Source organism: Paralichthys olivaceus, chromosome 23, assembly GCF_024713975.1.
Source record: "Paralichthys olivaceus isolate ysfri-2021 chromosome 23, ASM2471397v2, whole genome shotgun sequence".
Classification (NCBI taxonomy): Eukaryota; Metazoa; Chordata; class Actinopteri; order Pleuronectiformes; family Paralichthyidae; genus Paralichthys; species Paralichthys olivaceus.
In genome coordinates this window covers 11,419,299-11,447,249 of record NC_091115.1, presented here as the reverse complement: position 1 = coordinate 11,447,249, position 27,951 = coordinate 11,419,299, and the positions used below count along the sequence as shown (strand labels likewise).

Genomic DNA, 27,951 nt, shown 5'->3' with positions numbered 1-27,951 from the left:
TATGAGGCATGAGCAGTTTGTTGTATTTGTTATTGCTGAATTGAACATGAAAGTTCACTCAGACGTAACAATGATTTGTTAGGGTGCTATTATTTTCTCACTTGTGTTCACTCCTACTGCTCAGTGTATGAGGCTGTATAGTCACACCAGCGCTTTGACCTTAATGCCAACGTCAGCATGCTTACAAGTGCAAAATGACAAATGTTAACATTAGAAGGGAAGTAGAGCTGAGGCTGATGGGAACGTCATTAGTTTTCCATGTGGTCGTGAACCACCACCACTGGAAAAATGTTGATCCAGTGATGGTGCTAGATGAAAAGTTTCTGTTCCATCAGTTTGCCATTGCACTCCCATAACATTGTACTGCAACCTATCAGTTGAAATTAAAACTAACTTGCAAAAGTGAGATATTATTACCTCCACTGAGGAGGCTCTGTTTTCATTGCCGTTTGTGTGTTTGTTCACAGGCCTACTATACCTGAGACTTGGTGGAGGGGCGGTGCATAGGCCAAGGAAGACACCATTAACATTGGTAGCAGATTTGAAAAAGGGGCTGGATCTTTTTTCCACGTAAGTTATCATATAATTTTTTGACACTTTGGGGAATGCCCCAACAAATTATGCAGAAATCAGGCATATGTAGAGTGCTCATATCTACGGACAGATGAAATCGAGTTAGTAGAAAAAGTCTTTATGTATCTGATCTCCATACATGGTTATATGTCGATATCAGTGTGTGGCTGTGGCTCAGGAGGTAAAGTTGGTCATCCACTTCAGTTGGTCTGTGTTTCGGTCCCCAGTACATCCTGCCCTCATTCCGAGGTGCCCTTGGGCAAGACAATAAATCCCAATTACCCCTGATGGCTGATGAATGATGTGTAATAGGAAAAGTGCAGCATATAGAAATACTGTATGAATGTATGAGTGAGTGGGTGAATGTGATTTTTACTGTAAAGCTGGAAAAGCCTTATGCATGAATACAATCCATTTACCATATATAATATGGTAATGAAGTTGCCAGCATTGCAGGAGGTGAGTGCTCTTAAAGCGCCCTTCTAGTTTTTCATGGATTTCAAAACCTGGCACCTACATATTCTTTAATTTTCCATCCTTTATTCTTCAGCCCTAAACAGCAGATTTTTAAAACAATTACAATGAAAATAATTACAATTCATCCTGAGACCAACATGATGTGGTCACTTGGTGGGGCATTGGATCACCATAATTAGGATTCATCATTAACAAAATAGAGAATTAACAAACAAACATAGGTCACAATAAGCTGGGGACCCTGAATGTTTTCATGGCAATTTCTCCTTCAGTTGTTGAAGTATCTCAGTCTGGACCAAAGTGGTGGATCGCTGCTACTGTGGTTAATAACCTTCAGAACTCATCAGCTTTTCTTGGTGGTCCAGAAACAAGAAATAAACTCTCTGAAAGTCTGCACACTGCCGTTGTTTATTACGCATTATTCAAAAAAACCAAAACCATGCATTTAATACATCAGGCATATAACTCATTCCAATTTTTAAGTGGTTGGAAGGCATCGCGAGTATGAAAGCTGAATTCTAATCTCAACAAACACCTGCAAAGCTGCTACTTACCTTGGAGGGAGTTCCATATTAGTGCTGTTGTCGTGACTGTGGCTTTGTCTGCGGTTATGATTGCCTGAATCGGTTAAGGAAATGATTTATGAATCATGCATTGTTTGCTTTACTTCCTCGCATCGATTAAGGATGGAAACAGTGCCGAGCAGTTGTTCTGCTAAATGTTTCATATGGCATGAATTAAGAATGTGAGGATCCCCAAGGAAAGACAGAAGCAGGCAGGTGGACGGTGGGAGGAAAAGAAGCTTTTGAAAGCTAAGGGGGATTACTGACAGATGTGAGTTTTTGTGTGTCTGTGCTTGTGCATGCTCCAGGTTACTTTAGTCTTCCTGGAAAGCCATAGGGCAAAGCCTCCTCGCTGTAAGGAGGACACTAGAGGCCGGATATTCACACACAAGCACAAATCCTCACACACACACACACACACACACACACACACACACACACACTAAACCATACAACCATAGTTGAGGTCCACTCATGCATATCAGTAAAGCTGATGATCTTAAAGTGTAATCCATCCCGAACGGTAGCTTTGCTTGTGTCTTCAGCCCCATTTCATAAGCATGTGGTTTATGCCAGGATCAAAATCCATTTGTCTGTGTTTTGAAGCTCCTTAATTCGAATCAATAACAAAAAAAGCTTGTCAAATCTCCAGAGGCTACTTGAGATGGGCAGCGATAGGGGGGGGGGGGAGCAATGGAGGAGAGTGGAGGGAATACATCAAATAAGGAAAAACAAGTGATGGGATGAAACTTCATTCACAAATTCATGCTGCAGAACATTTATCTAAGGGAACTACTACTTTACTTTGATCTAATTCAATTAAACCCAATTGAATTGGTTTCACCCACTCACATCATGTTTGTAATCATCATGTAGCCTCTAGATGCGCTTAATTACACTCTTATATAATGACATATTTATATTTTAATGGTATATTCAATTGAAGGCATAATCCCAGCCAAAGTCATTAAGTCAGCTTGTGTCAGGTTCGTGCATCAGCTTCACACCTTTCATTGTTTATAGGCAATTGAACCGCCACCGGGCCAAGCAGGGAAAATATACTTGATCTAAATGAGTGCTGAGAGAGTGGATCGGGCTCTCCAGGAGTGTGGGCTTTCTTTGAGTTCAGTGACGGAAATGAGTGCTGGCTGTAATGGGTTCATTAAGGAGGTTGCCAGCAGCCTGCACTCTGGCATGGTTGCTAAAACTGTTCTTCTTTGAGTGAACTCCACAGATTTGCTTTTCATTTGGAAGAGAGGTGAGGGGACGACCAGGTGCATACACACACACACACACACACACACACACACACACAGAAGCCCCTCTGAAGGATTAGCTGCATGATTGCATTACAGTGGGTGAGCAGATGAAAACGATGTCCAGGACAGTTCCGAGGTACAAATGGGTGAAAAAACTGTTCGGTTTTTCCACAACTCAAGAACATTTTAAAGCCAACTGTCTTTAGTTTCCTTTTTATTTTCAGTCAAGTTTTATTCAACTAAAATTGTGGAAATTTTACCCGGGTCATTATCAGCTTTCTATCCATCCATTCATCCTTTGAGGGTCGTGGATAAAGGCAGGGGACACAAAATTATCATTATCAAACATTTTATTTTAGTTGAGGTCATGACCAACAATGAGCATTTAAGTCAAACAGCTTTGAAGTAAGATTGTATAAAAATAGAAATGAATAAAAAACAAACACACACACAATGACAGGTTGTATGATTTAGAACGCAGCTTTGCAGAGAGGATGTCTGGTCTGATGTTATTAATTTAAGTCAATGCATCCAGACATGAAAGAGAATAAAACAATGAAGTCTGGATGGATGCAACAACATTAGCAAATGCAATGAAATCAACTTGTGCAATATGAGTAAATCATTGCCATCATGTTGAGTTGCTGTTGTATAAATCAAACCCTCAAGTCCACAGAAGAAAAACAAGAAAACCCTTCAGTAAATAGCATCTTGAAAAATATGCAGTGTTGTTCAGGATTTACTTAAGCCAGGAACCATTTTTTATATTTAACAGTCAAAAAACTAACTTTCTTCACCCGGCCTACTTGTACAAAGTTTGTAGAAACTTAGGAGAATTTAATGTGTGAAGAGCCGTCACTGGTTTTAAAGAAAATCACCTAATCTATGCAGTGGAGTTAATAAGCCACTTCCTGCCTCTCGCTGCATTGTTCATGTGTGAAAAGCAAACTCTGGGTTAACTCCATATCCAATTTTCCAGGTTTTACCTACAGGTCGTGCCTGAAAATGGGTTCTGAAGTTCTAACCTTCAGAAAACCTGCAGCATGGGGTCGTTAGGGGGTTTCTGTCCAATGTGTTGTCCTAGTCTCCTGCCATAGATGGTCCTAGAATTGAAGGGGGTTCTCACGTGACAATCAAGTTACAATGCTATTTAGCTTTACACAGCATTTACAGTAACTCAGTCCTCCAAACTCTGCAAGACACCATTTCAAAAATGAAACCTGTCTCCGACCAGGCACCACGATATGATTAATGTTCTATCAGGAACTAAAAGCTGACTGTTGGTAGGAAAACGTTCTTCACTAAACACAGTTTTGTCGACAGAAGTCACAATCGCTGAGGCTGCTCGAGCATATTTGTGTCTATTTGAAATGAGTGATGCTGTTGTTTTCCTTTATGGGACGGTTGCACACAGAAAACACACGGTTGCCTGAACTTTGCCTCATGCAGTAGTTTGATTTGGTGCACACTACCAGGCATCTATGCAAAGGGCAGGCAGAGTGAGCACAGTGACATTTTAGCGAGCCTTCCAGTCGTTCATTCATCCCCACCTCTCGTCCACCTCCCTCAAACTCCCTCTATAACCAATGGTGATCTCAAGCAGCAGAGTGGCTGACTGAGTGCCTGTCTGGTAGACACACCGACTGTGCCCAGTGGTGGATTAATGTGGTTACTATTGAATCCCCAGGGTTGGGAATCGATCTGTCTGTTCGTGGCATGAATGTTTAAGGAGTTGGGATCAGTTGTGCGAGAGCCATGTGTGCGTGTGTGCCTGTGTGCGCTGCATGAATGTGCATGTACTGTATGTGCTAGTGCAGTGTGTTCCTCCAATTTGTCATGACCTTTAAACTGTGCTTGTTTTGCTACGTGTGTAGTGCGTTTGCTATATTCCAAGTTTCACAGTTTTCTTTTTGAAATACGCTGACGTTTGTCTTTGTTTTCTAATGTCTCGCTCTGTGTGTGTGTGTGTGTGTGTGTGTGTGTGTGTGTGTATGTGTTTATACAGATTCTATTTTTTTCTCCTTGATTCCTCTTAATTATATCTGTGGGCCATGTCTTTGCTGAACACATGTCTCCATTTGGTCGATGGATGGGGAGTTGATTTCATGATAGGTCTCCTCATGGCCTGATACAGCTCTATTAAATCTAGTTTAATTTCATTTTCCTTGGTGATTTGCCCACGTCTCCATCACGCAGGTCTCAGTGAGCTTTAGATTGAATTGAATGAAGGCATATCAGCTTCTGAAAAGATCAGATTTACCTTTTTTCATGGCAGCATGTGTGTGTTTGATTTGATTGAGGTTGGAGGTTGTTTGTATGTCTGTGTTTTTAGTGCCGGACTAAATGCAATGTTTCTGTTTTTACTATGAGCAGTTATAACAGGATTTGAAATCAGAAAAGATAAATCTACTGAATACTATACAAATAGAAAAGTGCAGTTGTATGCCTCCGCCAACCAGGGCAGTTTCAGTCTACATGCATGTTTTTGCACATGAGGTCACTGTGACCCTCGGCTTTGGTCACTGAAATCTAATCAATTGATCTTAAAGTGTAAGTGTCAACTGGTGATAATTTGAAGCAATTCCCTCGAGGCAGACATGAGATGTTTGGGCAAAATTTGAAAGGACAATCTCATGTAAAACTTCAGAGAACTTGTTCATTAGGTCACAGAGACATTGACCACTTAAACAGAAAGTAAACCACCAAGAAGTGCTATCATCCGACTAATTGTACCGGCTGAACAAAAACATCTATTTATTATTATACTTTCCTCAGTTTTAGTAAAGTTTTGTTTGTGTTGCACCAGCTGCTGTATTTACATCGTCATCTCAGAGTGACGATATTAAGATTTTATTATTTGTCTTGTCAGATGTTCGTGGAAAACAGGCCACACTCGATGATCACAATTGAATGTTAGATTCCAGATGAAGTCAGTTTATATCAAATGGGCTTTTAAAAAGTTTTTAAAACCAAGAACAAAACCCAAATCAAGTCATCTTGGTCTGTTGAAGCAGAAATAAAAAGTTTTTTTCTCGCATGTCTTTTTAATTTATTGTTCAAGTGAGGGTTCATTATATAATTTGATTCCTTTGTAGACTGGTTTTCAGTTATTTATTAAAACCTCCATTTAGAAATCAGTGACACTGACGAGACAGTCTTATTTGGGTTGATATAAATAATTGATAGAGCACAAAATAATAGGAGAAATACTCAATAACTATCTTTAAATGTTAACACATTTTCTTCTATTCAAATTTACATTTGTATGAATTAATGTCTTGACCTGTACCATACACTGTATAAATACTTTTATACATATGGTGACAGCAGCAACTCCTTCTCCTCCCACCCACCAGCCATCACCTTTGGTCTCTAAATCAGTACCTTCTGGTTGCGTTCTTCCAGCCAGCTGCCTTAGTGTCTCCATGGGTGGGTCTCTGACTAAAACCATGCAGCAGCACGCAGCCACGGGTGATTGATTGTCCCATTACTCTGTGACTTCCCTGCTGTTTGCCTGTGGTCCACCTCAGTGCGTGAGAGTGGATCGTGGAGTGTTTGTGTGTGTGTATGCATCCGCTTTTTATTCCTATAGCAAAGAGATCCAAACTTGACATCCACAAATTGGATAATGATTAATCGTAGACTTCGATTAAAGCAGCAATAATACATTTTTTTGACCACTTGGGGCAACAGAACAAGCTGTGAACGTAATTGTAACATATATTTTCATTGTCAAATTATTATGCAGAATTAGCAAGAGAGAAGTGCAGAGCTGAGAGTTTCTAACAAACATCCAACGTGGAAACGTTGTTTAGAAGCCATCGGTGCCATTGTTGTAATTTCCTCCTCATGTCCGATCACTTGAACTATTGGCTTCTCTGCCTCCCACGTCTTCAGGGATTCTGCTCCGTTTCACATGTTTAGTCCATTTTCCAATAGTTTTCCAATATTTGCATATTCCTATCTAATGTTAAGCATAAATGAGCCTTAAAATTACATACAGTCATTTGATTGTTTGTTTGTATTAAGAATATTAGTGCGGCTGTAAGGTTTAAGGTTCATTTCAGTTCAGAATTTGGGTTTGGGTCAAGATTGAATAGGATTAAGCTTGAATAAGGGCAGAGACATGTACGGGTGAGGATTACATTGTAGAGAAAAGAGGCTGCACAAGCATTAATAGCAAATGTAGTGTTTGAGCCTACATTTTGTATTTGTCTGAAAATGGGGCTTTGCATGTACACTGCAAAGCCAACAACTCTATAAGATAACATAGACTAATTATTTACCTATGGGGAAATGTTTCGGTATGCTTTCATGTGCAGTACCACAATATCGTGACTATAGTGGTGCCAATAAGTGATCATTAGTAGATGTGGATGGTTATTCCATAGCTGGACATTTAGAAACACAGAGAATCCTTCTGTGGCTCGTATACACGTCTGTTTTTGAAGACTGCACACATCTCTGATCCTTTGATTTTTCACAACACACATAGAATGTTTTCTCTCTCTCTCTCTCTCTCTCTCTCTCTCTCATTCCAAATCCTCCCACCAGCCTCCATTCTGCACCAATTCCCATCACATGTCACAAAATCAGTTGTGAACACTCAATGAAAGGCTCTAACACGCATCCCTATAAATGTCTGAGAGAAACACGTAGCCTGTTATTTTTTTTTTGCTTTTGCTTTTTCAACATGACTTTCCTGTGCCCACCTGCATCCTTTGACAAAGAACCAATGAGCTCTGCACACATTTGGGCCGGCCCACTCTGCCGCTATTTTAAGCATTGCCATAAAATCTGACATGCATGGGACATAATAAAATAGAACACAGACAAAAAATCCTATCAGCACAGTGAGTGGTTGTCTATTAGCATTGGCACTTCACTGGCCCAGTCATCTTCTGGCACATCATTCTCAGCAATGATGGCTGCTGGTGGTTCTTCTCTGCCAAAAAACAGCCACTGCCTCTGAGGCCAGGCAGCTTATCTCTCTCTCTCTCTCTCTCTCTCTCTCTCTCTCTCTCTCTCTCTCTCTCTCTCTTTATGTCGCCTCTACTCGCCATTGAAATCATATTTAGCTCATACAAGTACACTTTGGCTCTGACAACATCTTATAAACGTTAGATAATCCACGATAACCTGATGTGGAGCCTGTCATATTTCATTAGACTTTCATTCATCACTCCCTCTCAGCCTCCCGGCTCCTGTCCATTCAAATATTTTCCTGCTTCCCTTCAATATTAAATCAGCTTGAATCTAAAAGGAACAAGTGTAATTTCTTTTAATCGAGTGAGCTTAAAGCTACCAGTCCTCTCACGTATACCCACGGATGAACCAATCACTAATCAGAATCCTCTTTATCAATCCAATTCGAGTAACTGCACCTGTAGGACGACGCTTCCATCTCCTGATGAAAACATGAATCATTTGGCAACTTGAACATGAATCACAGTGGATTATTGGATTGTAGGAAAAAAAAAATAGCTTTAAAAGATGATTTAAGTGTTGCTAAGGAATAAATCGGCCCTATTTGTTTTTGCATGTGTGCTCATTGGGTCAATGAATTAATGTAATTACCCAAAAAAGAAGCAATTTAGGTCAAACAATTTTTGCAGCAGTGATAGTGTCACCTACATTTTGGCCTATGTGGTCCCTAATGTAGTATCAGTTTATTTCCAATGACCATAGAGGCAATAAACCAGCTGAGTTGTATACCTCTATGCATCACCTCTGTTGATGCATATATGTGTGTGTGTGTGTGTGTATATATATATATACACATAATGTTTATTGTCAGATAAAAGAACTAGCAATGTATTCTTTCTCATAGGTTGTTAGTTGCACAAATATCAAATGTTGTACAGACATTGCTTCCACAGATATGACTAATAATGACTTGGGAAATGAGTAAGAAAGCTTTATATGTCGTTTAAATAAGTTACAGTGTGAAAAGAATTCAAATATCATTTCAGTGAATGGGGCAAGCTCAAAAAAAAAAGCATTCCTTCCTTTGAGCTCTGCCCAGGAGAGTAATGACATTATATTTTTCCTGCCACTTTGGGTTCCTGGCTGAGGAAAGGCTTTTCGGAGTAAGCTCTTCAAGTATTTCGACAGTGACACACTCTTATTATTTTGGATGTGAAATGACAGCGTCGCTGCTGACTGCCAGCTTTAATTTCAGGATGTTTTTCCAACATATTGGTGGAAAAGCTTTATTCAACATCACCCGGTTATTACACTGTGTTTAAAAGAATTTCAAAAGATTAGGAGTGTGACGAATTATCAGGTTTCCCTCTTTTACTCGTCAGAAATATTTCATGTGCAACTTCTTCCCGGAAAACGGACAGAATTGGAGAGGCAGCCCTCGTTGTCGATTTGAGACACGCAAGGTGACGAGCAGAAAGAGACGGAGATGTGGAGACAAAATTAGAGAGGGAGCAGTGAAGGGCGGAAAAAGACAGATAGGCAAAAAGAGAAACACCTGACAGCTCCAGCCCTTCACTCCACATTGCCAGCATGAAGCTTTACACCTTTGGAATATTTGCCCTCTGAGCGGCTCCCTCCGTGGGCTGTCAGCATCGAGACTGTCCCCCTTCACACCCAGAGCCACCCTCAGTATGACAGGCATGCACAAAACCACACAGTCAGATACACACAGCCACAGAAAAGAAAGTACACCGGTTTGCTGTCAGGTATACACACGCACATCTAGTGATGGCTGCACTGCACACACATAAATAAACTCAGGCACCCTCAATCAAAAGGCCAAGTCAGGTGTAAGAAGAATCAACTATCAACTGTCCACCTATAGATTCAGAAAGGCTAGAGCCTCACCTGGGGACACACACTCATGTACAAGCCTGTCACATTAACTGTGCTAACCTGCCGAAGCTTGCATCTGATGGTGAAACGTGCATGACAGACCTCACCTCAAGTTCTCTGCATCGCAGTGTAAACAAACAAGCGAGGTGACAGTGTTGAGACAAAACCCTGCCTTTGGGAATCGGTATTGAAATGCAGCAACTACCAGAAGAAAGGAAATGAGGACAAAAAAAAAAGAATTGTACATACCCAATGGCAATGTAGGCCACTGGCTCCATGATTGAACTAGTTGGTTCATTAGATATATGACAGCAATGTTGAATGAACAAATCAATCATGTTTTTGCTGTACCTTAAAAGTTGAGGCTGCCAGCCAGATTGAAATTATAAATTTGCCACACCCGGATAGCGTACAAATGTGGGCCACTCCAGGCAATGGTGCCTCACTTCTGGCCTCCTCGTGGCCAGGACAAATGAATGTGAGCCTAGAAGTAAAACAGCAAATGGGGTCCAAATATATATAACAGATGTGGGCAAACATGCAGTGCTCTAGGCAAGGAGTAACTTGGATGTGAACTGGAAGTGGCTAATGTGGTAAATGGGGAATATTGGCCAAATAGCACAAAACAAAGTAGGGCCTGAAATGGCCACTGGGATCCGTGCTAGGTCAACAAAGGCTGATGGGCTGTCAACCACAATTGGCCCATATATGATGCAGCAAACGTTACCCTGTTGTAAACAAGAACTTATTTGGGCCACTTCTGGCAAATATAGACTGAACGTAAAGTTTGCCTGACATAGCCCACATTTAACATAGCAAATATTTCCTGAATATTGTTGAACGGTATTGGGTATAAATCTGGCACAGCAGCACTGGTTTATCTGCATATGAGCCTGAAGTGGTCCACATATGATGCAGCAGATGTGGCCTGGTTAACATGCACCATTTCTGGGCCAGTTTTGGCAAAAAGAATATAGCACAGGAAGCTCTGGTTTATCTAGATGTGAAGTTAAAGCGGCTCACACAAATACTTTACATCAAATTTTGGACTTTAGATATAAATGTGGCACAGTTGGCACCACAACAATGCATTTGTTCAGCTTAAAATGTAAAAAAAAATACCCCAACAGAGTCACAAACTCAAAACCAAATGGACCCTTTATGACCACTGGCCCTCCGCGACCCCTAAATAGATCAATGACACCCAGACTGAATGAGACATAAAATCACTACCCAATCATCGCTGGCTGTTTTGCGTCTCTTTGTGGTCGTTTTGCATCTTTTTGTCGTCGTAGTGTTCGTCTTCGCAGCTGTTTTGCGTCTCTTTATGGTCATTTCGATCTCATTTTACACGTGGAGCACTGATTCATCTCACCCCCTGGGCCTGTGCCCAGTAGATCCATGTAGTAATCCCATGCATGCATACTCAAGAAAAATGAGGTGTTGCTGCTGAATGGACCGATTGTTACCAAATTAAACGTCTTAAACTGAAATGAACCTGAGACCACGCGTCTCTCTGGCAACGCATGTATTTTATCTAATGAAAACAATGAATGTGCAGGAAGCATGAGAATCTGTTTCAGTAATTGTGTTTGAATAAACCACTCTGTTGGATTTGGTGGCATCTGAAAATGAATAATGACTAATCCATGACAATACGTTTTGCATTTCAGCCCAATTGTGCCATGTTTTATTCATGCCATCATCTCCTTTCATGTACAGGTGTCAGTTTTGTGCATTGACGGACTGTTTACTTCTCTGCGCCGTCCGATCCAACATCTGTTCGATATTTAAAAAACAAAAAGGAGACAGAGCAATTAGGAGGCTGACAAATTTAAAGATGTTTCCAGGGAGGAAAATAAATAAGGTAGTAATTAGATAAAACAAAAAAAAAGATGGGAGCAGAGTGAGGGGCAGGTAGAAATAAATGAAACAGAAAAAGTGTGGCAAGCTCTTCTGTTGGCTTGGAGTTAAAAGCAGATAATCCTCAGTGGTCTGCAAGGTCTTAAAGGAAAACTAATGACATGGGAGCTGTATCTTCAGTATTGTTTACCATGTGCAAGGCTGCAATATTGAGCAGGACTGACAGATCCTCTGTGCACTGATCATACTTGACAGTGTTTACCTCTGTGCACAGACTGAACCTGCGTAAATAAGCTGCTGTTGTCTTATGGATCTGAAACCATGTTGCACTTTATGTTTTTGAACGAGGAAAAGATAATCGGCACAGTGGGTTTCCATGAGCACTCGCTTCTGCAAATGTCATAGCGATGACAACCAACACGCTTCTAATTATTTAATATGACAATACTAAATCTATGGCGATAACATTGATGTCTATGGTGATGCAAAATTAAGTGCAACGCAAGCTGTCCAATGCTAAAGAAATAAACTTTACAACCAGGAGAAAAGAAAGAGAAACTTTCTGCACTAGAGTTGTTGAAGGTGCATGAAAGAGAACACGTTACTGAGCAAGAGAGACTGAGCTGGCTCATTTTTATTTTGTGAACTACACTAACACCTACTAGTGTCTAATTTGATCCTGATTATTTAGGTTTTCTTGAGTAACGACATGTAATGATCAGATCTCATACCCCTGGTCTGGTGTGGAGACGAGCTACACAGCACTTGGTTTAGTTGAAGAGGCAGTAACCGAGTGAAGGAGACTGCAGCCACAGTGTCTCGCTCTCCTTCACTGTGCATTATGAATGGTTAAGGGAAGTTTATTGTTATTGTGATATTCATAAAATGTGCAGGTTTATTGCACTGTAATAAAAATGATGACTTTAGCTGGATGATTTCAAGTAAATTCTTACTGACACAATACACTGATCATAATTGCTCATATTCCATTAAAAAGCTTATATTTTGGCAATTTACAAATAACATAATTTTTATTTCTGACTGTGAAGCCCTGTGATGCGAATTGTGCTTTGTGTATATGAGCTCTACAATATACAAATTTGATTGGTTGATTGATAAAGTGCCAAAACTAGCAAATGTGAATTTGTGTTTGTTCCTAATCACTGCTCTGTGTTGAATTGGAGTTAATATATATGAACCTTAATATATATATATATAATTTTTGTGTTTGGAAAGCCTGAATTGACAATGTGGAGAAATACTAAAAAATGATTTGTAAATCTGAAATGATATATAATGGGTGTAGATACACTTGTAAAGCTCACAAATTAACATATAACATTTTTAGAATTAATTCTAAGAAATCATTAATTAATTTAGAATTCACATTCTAGAAAATGGAAGAATAAAAAAAGACACACAGGAGTTGTGTGCTGGACATACAGTATCTTGACAGTTAGTGATTGCTATACTTTATTACACTTAGTTACTCCCCATTTTCTTTGACGCAGGATGACATTTACATGAGAGAAATTGATGACAGGGTGACTACAAATAAAAGGTGAATGCTCAGCTTTTGGAGAACATACAGTACATTTCAGCTTGGTGACTCACCACAGCACTCACTTTAACCAATTTCGCAGCAAGCAAACTGCCTTTGCTGGCATTACGGAGTCAAACGGTAACATCAGACTCTTCCCACACTAAAATTAGCCCATTTTACAATCTTATTCTCTGCGTGCATCTCTGAAACATCCAGCTATTACGCAGAGCATATCCTTCCTGCATGGTCACAAGGTGCTCACAGTTAAGGCAGCACTGTGATTTCTGGAGGGACGCAACATGAATGTCAAATAATCCAGGCATGACAAAAGTTAACGTCTCCAACAAACTTCACAGCTTTGGTGCGATTGGCTGTCGTGCCATGAGAACTCCTGATAGCAGCCATTAATCATTCCAGTAATTACAAGAAAGAAAATAAACAGCGGGCCGCGAGGCTCCTTTATTCGCTTTCTCTCTTTCCGCCATCCGCTTAATCTCTTGTCATTCCTTTGGATATCACATACACAAGTTTTGACTTTGCGTGTCCTTCCTGCTTTAGCTGTGATCTCCAGACGTTCTTCCTCTTTCACTCATTTACTCCCATCCATTGTCTGCATTTGTGGGTGCATTGTGTGTGTGTGTGGTTGAGAGAAAGAGGCATTGGCAGGTAATTTGAGAGAAAACGGCACCTCTGTTCTATACACTGATATGCCAACAGCGCAACTCACCAACTGAAACCTCTCTAATTACTCCCCTGCCAGACATAGACACTTTGTTGTTTACTTGTGTGTGTTTTGTGTGTGTGTGCGCGTCGCTGCGGCATTGCTTGCAGTTGGGCATTTTTCATCGGAATGGGACTTTGTGTCTTTGAGCTCACTGGCTAGCACGGAGTCTGGGCAGTAAAACCCATCTGGGGGTATTATGGACTGAGTGAGAAAGGTATTGTGAATGGTGGATAAGATTATGGAGCGATTCCCTCGTGATCCCCCGTCCGCCTCTTCACATTACACTGCTAATACACACACACAGGCTCCAACGTGGCACCGCTCGTCCCCTGGATTAAACCAGATTTTCATTTGGTCATCTGGGAGCCGGACAATTTATGCCGCACTCGACCGTATTGCGACGCAGACCGTTTCACCATGAATTCACCTTTTGTTAGTCTGTTAACCAATTTTCATACAGTACACAAACAGGTTGGGCCTTGGCAACGCTAGGTTTTACTGCACTACAAGAGGAAATCACAAGTAAATGTTCCCACAGTCCAATCTTTGCCACGTTGTACACATAAACAAGAAATATTGAGCAAACCACCAATTCCTCCTGCGTGTTTTCATCCCCTGAGTTTATTGTATATTGCTATTCTAGCCAACTGAGATTGTTAGATAGCGCAGACGCATATCCCATATCCCTGGATCTCTTTCAGGGTTATTTTATATTTAGCCTTCTAGTGGCTTGTCTCGCATGGCTGCACGAGCCTCTTGCTCAACGCTGCGCTGCGAATCCATAAAGTCGCCCAGAGGATTGGAGCCTGTCAATTTGTGTGTGTGTGGGTTTTTTTCCAAGAGAATACTGATTTCTGCCCTTCATGCTTCTCCTCTATTCCTTAGTCATAAGGTTGAGGAGGGGGAAAGATGAAAGAGAGAAAGTAGAAGGAGTGAGCCAAGCCAAGGAGACTGAAGTCCATGAGTTAGAGAGACCCCCAGAGAGACTGGGGGGGAGAGTCTGGCCGAGAGACTGGGCCTGTGGTTTGACAAGAAAAAACAAATGAAAGGGTGCGAAAGTAGAGGCCGGGGACAGGGTGCTGGGAGCGGAGACTGAAGTTAGGATATTAAAATGTGGGAGGGGAGAGCTGAAAGCAACCGAATGGAAAAGAGTCTGAAGGGAACGAGTGGTGGTGGTGGAAAGAGTTGAGATAGAGCGGGGAGCCATCAGAGTTGGAAAAGCAGGATGGAAAAGAGAGTGAAAGAATGAGTAAGCATGGTGGTCAGGGGTGTTAAAAGTTGGCTCCGATTGGAGATGAAGGCCGGGGCGAAAGTGACGACTGGAGGAAAGGCTTAGGAAGAGATTAGCCCGCTGCCTCCTGCTCTGGGATTGATCTGGGAGGTGGCTGCTCCTGATCGAATATGGATGATTAGCGAGCAGATTGCCAAACAGCCCAAAGCATGTTAGGAAAATGAAATAGAAAAAGCACTTCCTCCTCCTCTGCTCCACATGTGAATCCTCCTTAGCCATGTATTTGTTTATGATCTAATTCTGAAAGTTCCAAACCCATTTAGAAATCAATCATGTTTTCAGAAAAGGATTTGTTTTCACAGAGACTCGGTCTTATTATGGCCAGAACAATATCCGTCAGTAAAGCTTCTGTAAGGAGGCACAGTTTCCCTTCTATAAACTGCCCCTTTTACAGGCTTCAGACTGAGCCTGGCGTATTTAAACCAATGGGAAATATACACACAATGGCTTTGATTAGAGCCTTGTTTCATGCTCACCACCTATTCCCAGACTTCTATTTCCAAGTATCTCATAACACTGCTTCCAAAAAGCTCATGTGGGATCGTTTCACATTCCCAGAGAAATATATTCATTACCATGCAAATTAGTTTGGGAGTCGTTGACTTAAAGCATTCTCCATACTTCATTTCAGAGTCTGTAAATGCAATTAATGGGACTTGTTCAGAAGAAAGGGAATCGCCTGCAGATAATTGTCATTGTTGGGATCCTATTAAAAACGTTCCTCCCCCCAGTAAAACACGGCATCGAGAGGAAGCGGTCGCCGCTACATAGGCGCCTTAATGGGATAATAAAACTTCTTTCATCTGCCATGACTGCAGCAATATTCACTACAAAGATGATTTCTGACATGATCTCTGATAGCCCCCCCCCCCCCCCCCCCCCCCCCCCCCCCCCCCATTCAATTACCATTCTCCAACAATCTATGCAAATGAGCTACCTGCAGCACCCCAGCTGCGATGTATGCTCTGTGAAATCCTACTTAGCTCGGATCTGGGAGGAGAAATACTGAGGCAGAAGGAGGGACACGCAGGAGACGTATGCAGTTGGCGTAGAGAAGCAATTCACCGATAGGAATTCAAATGCGTTCAGAGATCAGTGGGACAGAAAGATGCACAGATGAAGTCTGTTTACTTTTGTAAAATAAGGGACAAGGTCAAATCTTGAGGAGGCAGCAAAGAAGGAGACACTCCAATCTGGAGCACCTGGTTCATCACTATGGTTATAATCTATGATCGAGCATGATGGGGGTCAGAGGCAGGTGACAGACAAACAGCCCAGAGCAAATACAGATAAAGTCCTTGGACACATGTTGTGATGCTGAAGTTCAGCAAACCTCTGCAGAAAAGCACACGAGCTGTGATTTTTATTTTTTTAAACCAAGGGTTGGGGAGTGTGTCTCTCTTGAATGAAAGTTCACTTTGAAAGATAAAAAGCTTTTTAGTTTGATTTCTATTAAAGAATAATTGCTCACACTGCAGCGATAATTGCAAAGAGAATTATCACCACACTCTTTGAGCTCATTATTTTGTTACTTCATTACCAGCAGCAGTTTTTCACCAGGCAACCTCCAATTAACTTTACCTGCAGCTGGCCTTGCTATGTCCAAATACAAATAAAAAGTCTGCCTTTCGTTTTTTGAAGACTGAGATTTAGCTGATTCCCAGTATTTGCACTAAGCTTAACTAAGCTTAGCTAACAACTTCTTGGCTCTAGCTTCAGACAGGACAGACAGGAGAGTGGTGTCAATCATCGAAATATGAAAATGCAAATATTAGAATTAGACATTGGTATATTTTCCAAAACATCAAACAATTAACAATTTGAGAAGATGATTTGTCAATGCTGTTTAAAACATCTATAAATGCTTTTTGTAATAACACAAAATCTCATTTACATGTAGTTTTGCCATTTTTGTATCCGGTTTGAGTTGTGTGCTCCACAACAAAATCTAACTTTATTTGTACAGCCCATATTTCATGAATCATAATTTTGACTCACCAGGCTTAACAAGGTGCAACATCCTCTGCCCTTAATCCACTAGAGTGAGGATAAACAAAAAAAAAAAAAACCTGAGGGAATCGTAAGTGATGGATCCCTCTCCCAGGGAACGACAGAAGTACAATAGAAGTTGCAGAGTTGTTTGATAGTTCTTGAGCATTAAATATAAAAATCTGATGAGAAAGGAAACCAGAAGATGTAATGAGCCAAGTGCAGCCAGACGATGTTTTATCGATGTGTCTTTTTGCATCGTTACACGCAGGCCTGCGTTAAGGAAACAACACTGCTTCCATATTGTTGATTCATTTGTATGTGTGGTTTTGTAACTAACTCTCCTCTATTTAATTTTCTGCTCGCTCTCGGCAAAGTGCCAAGTCAAGAGGCGACACAAGCAGATGCACCTGTTATCCATTTGTAAATGACAACAAAGACATGGGTGTTTGGAACAGGTGGGGCACTCTGTTCCCACCATGTTGTGTACTTAGGATCAACACTCGTCCCTGCTGTTGGAAGGCATATTATCCCTTAGCTCTGTTTCCACTAGTCAAGTCTGCTGTGCTGAAATGTTAATTCACTGGGGAGCGGAGAACACAGCCTGCGAGGAGTTGACCCTACACATGCACTCTGGTCATCTGGACACCCACGATGCAAGATGGGCTGGCGAGTAGGTAGGGGTCAGGCCATTTATCTCGTGCATGCAATCATCATTTTAAATATCATCATGTGCAATATCAGGATTGGATTACTCTCCACATGTGGGAGAAGACGCACACGTGCATGTGCGCTCACATTGAACGTCTGTGTTCGTTCCCTGCGGGATCCGAGGTAATCAGAGATGTCAGCAGAAAGGTGCTGGAATGGAATGTGCTTTGATTGTAGTCACACATCTCTATTAGAAGAGAGGGTAATAACAGTACATCATCATATCATCTCATCGCTGGATGTTCTGTCACTGCTGCTGTGGCAGCTTGAAGAGTGGAGAAGTTATGTGTCAATTCCACGTCATGAACACAGTGACGCATTACCTGCCAAACCATGTATTTTACTCAGATTGAAGCAGGATATCGAGTAGTGGACTTAAATGATGGCGTTGGCCTCATGAACCATCTGAAGGCATCACACAGCAACACAGTAATAAATTGCACAAATATATGACACCAGGTTGTTCAGGTTGTTTATCAGAGGAGGAGACTGATGGGAAATACTGTATTGTAATGGGAGAGCGCATCAATGATTTAATATGTTTTCATTCCCTATGTCAACACCAGAGAGATCAGGCAACAACATACATTTAATCCATAGATATAGACAGAATATTGACATCCACTGTGTGTGTATATACACATAAATATATATACTCACATTATATATATATATATATATATATATATATACTCAATTCATCGTCTTACTTGGCGTTTTTGTAATATATGTTTTCATTTCATTTATTATTAAAACCAGAACATCAGCTCGCTGACAGAAGAGACAAGGTCATAATACCTTTACATTAATTTATATTTATATACAGACTTATCTGTATTCCAAAGCTTTTTATGTCAAACTAATGTTGTTTTCATTGAAAGCCAAAATGAGAAGATAATGTTGCTGGAGGCCAAAATGAAAAATGCTCCGATCATGCTGACACGTTATCAGCTGCAATTAACTGGCTGCCTCTATGAAGCTGTTCACATCCAGCATTACGTCCACACACTCTTTCTTCCTTGCTCTGCATGGTGAACCTCTATCCTACAGATATTCCGAGAGTTGAAAAGGCTTCTTGGTAACCCCCTTCCTTTCTCTTAATCCATGACAGTAAGAGATGGCCTGCTGTGGAGAAGACTTTGTACGCTTAAATCACTGAGTGGCAAGCTAAGTTCAAAGCTCTCCTTGGTGGCCCAATGAAGAGGAAGTAGCTTGTGTCTGGACGGATCAAAGGCAAGGAAGAGAGGGAGAAAAAGAGAAAGGTCAGGTCTGACACTGAGGCGCTCGGTGTGGCGCAGAGAGGGAGAAGCACCACACCAGGTTTTCTATTACTGACACTAAGGCCGCTGCTGCTAGGCTCATATGATACATGTTATTTAACATATTTATCAAATAAGAAAAGAAAAACGCAACATTTTCCAGCTGCTTCTTGATTCTTCAAATATGCCAATATTTTTCAGTTTTGTGTCGAAATGTGCCATTCAGCGTAAAAACAATACTGTGCCTCAGTAGACAGGAGCCTGGCATTATATACATTCACAACCTCATCTTTATTTGAAACGAATCAACTTTGCTACAGTTAGCCTGGTGTTCATGCTACTCTGGAGTTTCAGAGCTGCTAAAATGTGAAAAGTTTGGAAATGCTGCTTGGCCCTGCTTTATGTTGAAAACTCCAGGGTGGTGTTTTAGGGCCCGGGCTCACGTACGCAGATGTTTTCAGTAGTGAACCTTCACCTCTCGTTCATTTCCAATCTGTGGAGCGGATTATTCCACATTTGTGCATGTGTGACTGGGCCCTAGGTCTGGACAGGCATAAACGAAAATGTTTGGAGAGGATGATGTAGACACTCTGATTCGGTGTTTTCAGTCACGTCAACGCCGCCTTCAGTGATTCGTCAGGCTCCTATCACATGACTCCCTTCGGGAACAAAACAAGACAAACAGATTAGCCTCGGCTACCAGTGTAGAACATGACTAATCAATTACAACTGTCATTGAGCCTGTTGTCTTTGCAAACAGCTGTTGTGCAGATAAATTCGGAATTTTACAAAGCTACACGTTGTAGTTATATGTTTCATATGTATACTCATTTGTAGCTTAGCTCTTTCTGCAACCAACAACCGAATACTTCTTTTTTACACTGGCACATGTACTGTATGCCCAGTGTATGTGAGTGGTCACATGAAACGCATTTGTTAGTGTGGATGGAGGTTAAAAACGAAACTGAAATGCTTGTGTTGACGGAGATTGTCTAAGTTTGAAAACGCCATTTTCAAAATAAAATGTAGTAGTGTCGATGTAGTCTAGGAGCTCAGATTCACCTTGTTCGGACATTCGCCTTGTAAATGCAGGACACCCTGACTGTTAAACCCCCCCGCTGCTCATTGTCATCCACCACTTTAATTAGGAGCTGCAGTGTGTGAGCAAATGTACCAACATCTCTGAAGTCCTGTCGCAGTGAGATTTTAAGTGAAGTTATCAGTTAGTGGGACACAGCTTGTTAGGCTCACAGTAAATACCATGACCACCTGACATGCTGTGAAACCCCCCACCAGGCAAAGTGTTACAGGGGCGCTTCTCCATATAAATCATTTACACCAATCGAGGGTCTTGGATATACTTGCTTCTACTACAAGCATAGCTAAAGGAATAAGTGTTGAATCAAGTCAGTTTCCTGCTTTGATTTCGTCATGTAACACTTCTAACGCTCTTCTTCCTCCTGTCCTTTGCCTTAAGGTTTCACCGACTTGTTAAGTCCTTGCAAAATCAATGAGACGTGGTATTGAGTGATACCAATAATCAGTTCAGAGCTGCAGTGGGAGGCTTATCAATAAGAGAGGCATGAAAACGGAGATGAGAACTGAAGTTCAGTCCCAACGGGTTCAATATGTGTGTAATTGTGTCTTTCATTATGAAAAGAAGCAATTATATGAATAGTGTCACATAAATGAACCATGAAATGATTTAAGAAATATTTAAACTCAACCCTCACAGTCAAATGTTATTCCATTATTCTTACATTTGAATAAACAGTTTTACAGAGTATAGTGAACGATATTTATTTTATTTTATTGTCCTATTTCAACAGAACCCTTTATATTTTATTATTTGATTTAATATTTATTTATATATTATTTATTTTTCATTTATACATTATTAATACAGTATTCGAAATGGGAAAATGTCAAAAAAAGAAAAGAAAAAAACCTAACCCTGTGTTGAGAAAGCAATAAAAAATATCCTTTATCCAACCCCAATCTGGATCCAAATTAATTGAATGGGTTCTTCTCTGACCCATACCACATCCTTCCACCATGTTTTGTGTTAATCCGTAAGAGTTTTTGCACAGTATTGGTTTCAAAATAACCAAATACCCGGACATGGGTGAAAACATAACCTCTTCGATGAACGTAATCACTAGAAACAAAACAAAATCACAAATCATTATGTGCAGGACACAAAGGAACATTTCAGAAACTTCACAAAAGAGGCAACTGATTAAAGGTCACTGTATAAAATATTTACACTGCAGTCAGTTTCACGAATCAACTTCTGAATAATGATCCACAGGTCCTAGCCCGAATTACGAGTTTGAAAAGCTTGTATGGCAAAAGCTTGATTGCTTCCTTTTTATTTGGTTGTTGTGTTCAATTTGGAAGCAGTCAGTGGTTCTTACTCTTGGTTTCCTTTATTGCTCTATTATTTGTTCAAGCATGAAACTTCAAATTCAACAGTTTTTCAAGTTTTTAACTTTCGTACATGTGCCGTCTAGGCATAAATCTTGCAATCTGGAGGGAGTCACACCTCAAGGGAGTTTCAACTGTGCCTGGCATTTGTGTTTCACAATAGATTCCAGTGCCCAGAAGTCACAGTCCTAGTGAATTAAGGAACAAAGATTATTTCTGAAATATTGAAGGTGTTTCATTTTTTTTCTTACATCAATTTATTACTTTGATTCGCCATCTGCAGATTCAATTTGCTGTGTTTACACATTGTGTAAAAGCATGGGTATTAAATTCAAGCGTGGACATTAGCTTTGGAAACCGTCTCTCTTTTAAAAGCATCATTAAGCATCAAGTAAACAAGAAAGAACAACAGAGCAGCCTTCCTTGCTTGGTTTGTCTGTGCTACATCACTTACAGATATCATTCACTGCTTTCTCTGCAGCTGATGCTTTTACCAGTCTCATCTACAGAGACGCACTGCTAAGACTGGGGATCATATTTCTACCACAGACGTGTTTTATGTAATGTCTCAAAGCTGTTTCACTTGGCAGACACTCACAGATATTTCATTTGAAACCCCCATCCACATTTTAAAATGCCATTTAAACTCTTCAGATATTTGTCGAATCCATTTGAACTCAGACATAGGCCAGACCTGAGCACTATATGCAGCAGTGAACACAAAGAGTCATCAGAACTTCATGTTGAGAGAGAATAAGAACTTATGTTATTATGGTTCAGAGCCAAAATAAAAAATGTGCATCAGGCAGTATCTTTCTGTGCGACTCTGAAACCTTTGAAGGGAAGGTAACACCCTCTAAAATAGCAATGTCTGACTCAGCTTTTCATGCTTTGTGTGCTTCGTTCCGTTCGGAGTTTTAAAAATGTTATATAAAAGTAAAACATGTAGGGCACAGCTTCAGTATTACATCCAAGTGGGAATATATGTGCTCAATTGCTTCATTTACATTCAAAGCGTGTCAGTGTGTACATGTTTAGGTTTGTGTGTATGTGTATTTGTTTGCGTGCCAATGGGACTTTGGCCTCATTGTACAGTCCGTGCCACAGTCACTGACACAACAGCATGCAGGCGGAAACATGCCAGTGCGAGCAGGGCTGTAATGGTGTGTACACATTAGATCAGCCCTGCAACAAAGAAGGAGAAAAGAGGCATGAAGGGAGAGAGGGTGATGGGATGTAACACAAACGTCTGTCTGTCTGGATGTGAAACACATATATCTAGACTTATTCATCTAATAGGCTTCACACGTGTGTCGTGCTTATTCTAAATTTTGTCAGATTTGGACACGTGATATGTTCAGTATTAATACAATTTGTATGAACAGGCAAACAGCGCTCTGTAGCAGTGAGTGAAGGTGGGGCAGTGTGCTAGCTGTCAGTCTGTGAACCGGGTTAAACATGTCTTCGTCTACGTCCTCAGATAAACTACGGCAGTGGTCAGCAACTGGGTGGGTCATAATTACTGTCAGATCATTTTGATGGTTTGATTATTTTTATTTCACCATATCGGGCTGATGTAGACACTCACATGTGTCAAGACAATGATCTTAGTCCTGGCAACAACATTTATAGAATCACTTCCTCTTTGGCAAATTGTCTTTAAAGTAAAGGCACAATTTTCATTTTGTCGTTGTAATGCTGTATATCAAGCTGAATTATAGAGCTTTTATTTTGAAAAGTTGTGAACTTGGGTCTGAAGATCTGTGTTGCACAACAGACCTCTGAAATAGCCGACATGCAAGTATGAAAAATGTAAGTTCACGGAACCATTCAAACATATTTAAAACCACACATGTGAACAGTAATATAGCAAAGTCAGTTTATGCACCAGAGACAGTTTATAAAAAGCTCTGCACACAACTTCCAGCACACAAACATAAAAAGTGACAGTACTTTGTAACTGTTTGAGGAAGACTCACTAATGACAAGGAATAATTCTGAAGGAGCAGTAACACAGGCCAGGTGAACATCAGAGCGAGCACTGCCCTACTTTTAATAATAATACAAAATCTTTGTAGCTACATAGTTATTATCTGGCATGTACAGGGCTGCACTGTCAATGTGGGACGTGCGATAAAGCCCTGTACCCCTGTGTCAACTTTTGGGGGAGCCCTCCTTATAACTTTGTGTCTCCCACTTCACCTTCCCCCTATCTATCGTTGTACGTGACATTTCGGTCATTCGCCTTTTTGTATGTTAGCCTCTGTCATGAAGTCTGTCAGATTGGTAGCTTGGTTGAAGCTACGGTGCTGCATGCTGACTTACTTATGTTGTTTAATTTGTTCAGAGGCTCAAAATTGAGTTTGTCAGAATAATTGGATACCGCCTCCAAAGAAATTCATGGTCTGGCCTTTCCATCAAATATATCACAAGGCAGATAACACTAGATGCCATTGGTTACATGGACGCTGATGATTTTGCAGAGAAATGTCCGCTCTTCACATTGTAGCTAACACAAGTAACCAAATAGAGCAATTACCTCCTTCTTTACAAGAACTGATAGGGATAAATACCCCAATTAGCTATTTAACAACCCCATTGTGGTTTACAGGCTATTTTTTTATAAGAACTCTAGCCTAGTGCACATTACTGTATAGCAAGGCTCAACAGGGATAACTTGTAATCTCTCTATCAAGGAACTTGGAAAAGATAGGTCAGCTCAATTAGCTCCGATGGAAGCGCACTATTTCTGGCTTGTCTAATGACTGAGGTCTGTTTGTTCCCTGGAGAGCCCCGGGACAGTGAGGACACAGGATTTAGGTTTAGTATGCATGGCAGGGTATGCTGAGTTGAATGCACAGAGCCCCCCCCCCCCCCCCCCCCCAGAGCCACACTGCCAGCAGGACGGAGCCAGCTCCAGCTTTGACGGGTGCAGCCAGAGTGTAGAGCGCTCAGTGGAGCTGGTGCTGAGGAGCCGGGGCTGCTGGGACGCGGGCTCCGTCCTGTCGGGGGCGATGGGGTCGGTGCTTGGCGCTGTCCGTGGTGCTGCAGCTCCAGTGTGTGGGCTGAGCCGTCAGGACGCGGAGCTGTCCATGGTACCGGCTCTCTGTTATGCTGTCCTCAAAGCTGGTGCTGGCGCTGTCCGTGGTGCTGAAGCTCCTGGCTCCACTGTGCTGTGGCTGATAGCCCAGCGGCTCAGTCCACGGACCAACACTCTACTGTGGAGGGAGAGGCGTCCAGCTATGTGTTGAAGTGCAGTTACACTACTACACTGTAGAAGTACTTGATTATAGGTTAAAAAAAATACATAGAATATTTGAAATAAATCTTACCTAAGTAAAAGTGTAGATCATAATATTAAATTAAAGGGATAGTTCACCAAATAATTAAAATTCACTCATCTACTCACCACTATGCAGATGGAACGGTGGGGGAAGTCCACAAAACACTTTTGGAGTTTCAGGATAATCAGTGTTGCGGAAAAATCCAATGTAATTGAAGTGAATGGTGACCACTCCTTCAAACACAAAAAAAACAACACAAACAAACCACAAAATTGGTCCATACTGCTCCTGTGGTTTCATCCAAGTGTCTGTAAACCCTGGCATTCAAGTTCTACTTGAAATGAGGTCATTTAACTGTTGTTTATTTGCAACGCTGTTTACAGTTTGGGTGGCCAGTTGGAATGAACTGAGAAAATAGGAGAGAGAGGAGAGGTGGGTGTAGAAACAATGGGAAGAGAGAGAGAGAAGGGGAGAGAGAAGAGAGAGAGTTCAGAAACAGTTGTGTAATTTTCATATTTAAGCTCTGTCAGACTGGTTACAATAAAATCCAACCACTGCCCTGCAGTGTGATACAGCATACCCCATAACAGAAGGCAACATAATTTACTCTATTGCAAAACCTCTGTTGAAGGAATGAATATATGAAAACATTACAGTGCTCAAAATGGAAATAAACATATCCAGAGACACATGCAGGATATGTAGCCACACTTCTCCCTCTGTATATGTTGTAAAAATATTTGAATACTGATCATATAATTAGTCCAATATAATGAAAAATCACTGTTATTATTGTTAAATGAATGTGTGTGAATCATGTCTGTTTCTGAAAGAAGATATTTTGCTCGTGGGGAGATGTCACTCAATATCTATTGATCCAGAAATCAAACCAACATCAATATCAAGACGCTGTAAATCGTGATTCACAACGATTTCCACGCTGCAAAATGATTCCTCCGCTGTAACAACACCAAGCCGCTGTGGCATCGCTGCAAACCGCGACTTCGAGTGGCTTATTGCTGACGTAATATCGATTATCTGAACCTTTCCACTTTGGACAAAATCACTTGGAGTCGCACGGTGCGCACTTTTCCGCTCGCTCCTCTCTCCCACCTTCTCCACGCATCCATTCTCCATCCTCCCTTTTTTCCCTCTTGCGAGCACACACTGATCTCCTCGTCTACTTCGTGCCCAAAACTAGAAGGGACTTTTTTCTCCTCTGCTTTCTTTTCACGACCCAAGCCCTCATTCATCCATGCATCCATCCACCCAGGCGGATTTTTTTAGGACCTCGTGTATTTTTCCTCCCCGGGTCTTTGGACTATGCCGTTGGGGCTGCTGAGGTTGGAGAGGATCGTGGAAACCTACCACAGGTGAAAGGAAGCTTTTACGACGCTGCGGTATAGATGATTGAACACTTTGAGCATTAACTCCATCTCCAGGCACCGGTGCCCCGTGCGTCCCCCCCGCCCCTCCTCAAATATAGGACGTGAATAGAGGTGAACACACTTTGGGACAACTGAAGGCACGTTAACCAACTTGTGTTTCTAAAAAGAAAACCACTGGGTTGATTCCCATGCTGGGATTCTTAAGGAAGATGTGACCCTTTTCTTTTACGCACAGGCAAACCGGATGAGATCACCGCTGCTTTCCCCCTCAGTTGCTCGATCTTGACTCGTCTTTTTGTTGGATTACTCGCGGAGGTATGAGCACAGTGAGAGGCCGAGCTGGATTGTGAGATTACCATCTTTGCTTTTTTATTTGTCGTCTGTTTAAAGAGGAAGCGCTCCGTGTATGTTCAATGGCTCCGGTGTCAAGGTTGGCAAGGCGCAAAGATGCCAGTCGGTGGCCGAGGACGTCGTCAACTTTCTGGGCTGTGGTGCTTCTGACAGCGCTGCTTGTTCTCTACTGCGGTAAGTGCGGACGCTTTCTCTCTCGTTTTGTTGGTCACTCATATCGGCATTTGGACGCGTCGGAGGCAGATTCCGCTGCGCAGCGGGTGACCGTGTCATGTGGCGACGCGCAGAGCGCAGAATTGTGCCATTGATATCAGCAATCGCTCTGAGTCTATTGATCCCTCTAGTTGTCTACGTGTCATGTTCTTCTTTTTCTCAACTGTTATTGGAAAAGGCACACACGCGCGCACACACACACACACAGGGGTTGAGAAAGGCACGAGCAGATGAGCAGAGCAGAGCAGAGCAAAAATATTTTAATTGGTTGGTGAAAAACACTTTATTTGAATTGTGGGATAAACCATAGCTGACCAGAGGCCTAATTAAGTCTCACATGACTTCTCTTTTTCTCTCAGATACACACACACACACACACACACACACACACACCTGAGGGCTGTGTGACTGTCAGACTGACTTACTGGGGGTCAGGTAGTCATGCATCTGTCATATTGTCTCTGCACTCAATACTGGTTTAAGATGCTGGAACACACACACACACACACACATATATATATTTAAAGGATATACATGAAGCAAAAGTATAGCCTGAGGTTAACCTTAATAGGAAATTGGATGCAAACACACACACACACACACAAGATGTATCTTCTCCCCTGGCCGTGCGTCTCTCCGTTCCTTGTTTCCCTCGCTCTCTCACACCTTCCGTCCCTCGCTCCCCTTCTCGTCTGAGTCACTTATGAGGAGAAATCCAGCTGGCACATGGCGCTCCAGTCTGCTATGTGTGACAAAAAAGAAAGGCTATGTGCAATGGCCATGATAAACTCATTAAAAAAAGAAAAAAAGAAAACCGGGCTATTTCATTAGCTGCCGAGCTAATGATTAATGTAATAATCTTGTCTTCGAGCACATTAGCCATGCCGCTGTTGTAGGAAAAATGGACAGATTTCATTACACGATAATTTTTCTGGAGTTTTTCTTCATGTAGCGTCCACAGTGGCCCTAGCCTCTTTCTCTCTCTTTCTTTTTCCTTCTACAATGGAGCGAAGATTGAGTTTTCTCTGTAATCACACAGGCCCCGGGTTAATCAATGGAGGGGTTTGGTTTATAAGGGTGAAAGCTTCTAGATAGGGGGGTCTTTTTCTTCTTTGATGGTGCCTCCGGCCATGTCGATTGATCTCCTGCTTGTGTCCAATCAATGTTGCTTGGATGTTTGTTTCAGTCAGCAGTCTTTGAACAACCCCCCTCTT

At 41.5% G+C, this 27,951-nt stretch overlaps 1 protein-coding gene across 3 annotated transcripts in view; it reads left to right on the top strand.

The window, feature by feature from the left end:
- The window catches only part of tafa5a (TAFA chemokine like family member 5a), a 205,997-nt gene that overhangs the window by 47,085 nt on the left and 130,961 nt on the right, over positions 1–27,951 (top strand). The window contains exon 4 of one of the 3 annotated variants that reach the window (XR_011240186.1): positions 468–570. Coding sequence is in view for 1 of the 3 variants with exons in the window: in XM_069520119.1 (XP_069376220.1) it covers positions 26,587–26,698 (112 nt within the window). In the remaining 2 variants the exon portion in view is untranslated. Of the gene's footprint in view, positions 1–467; positions 571–25,851; positions 26,699–27,951 lie in introns of those variants that run through there. The other 2 variants (XM_069520119.1, XR_011240184.1) reach the window with 2 other exon arrangements.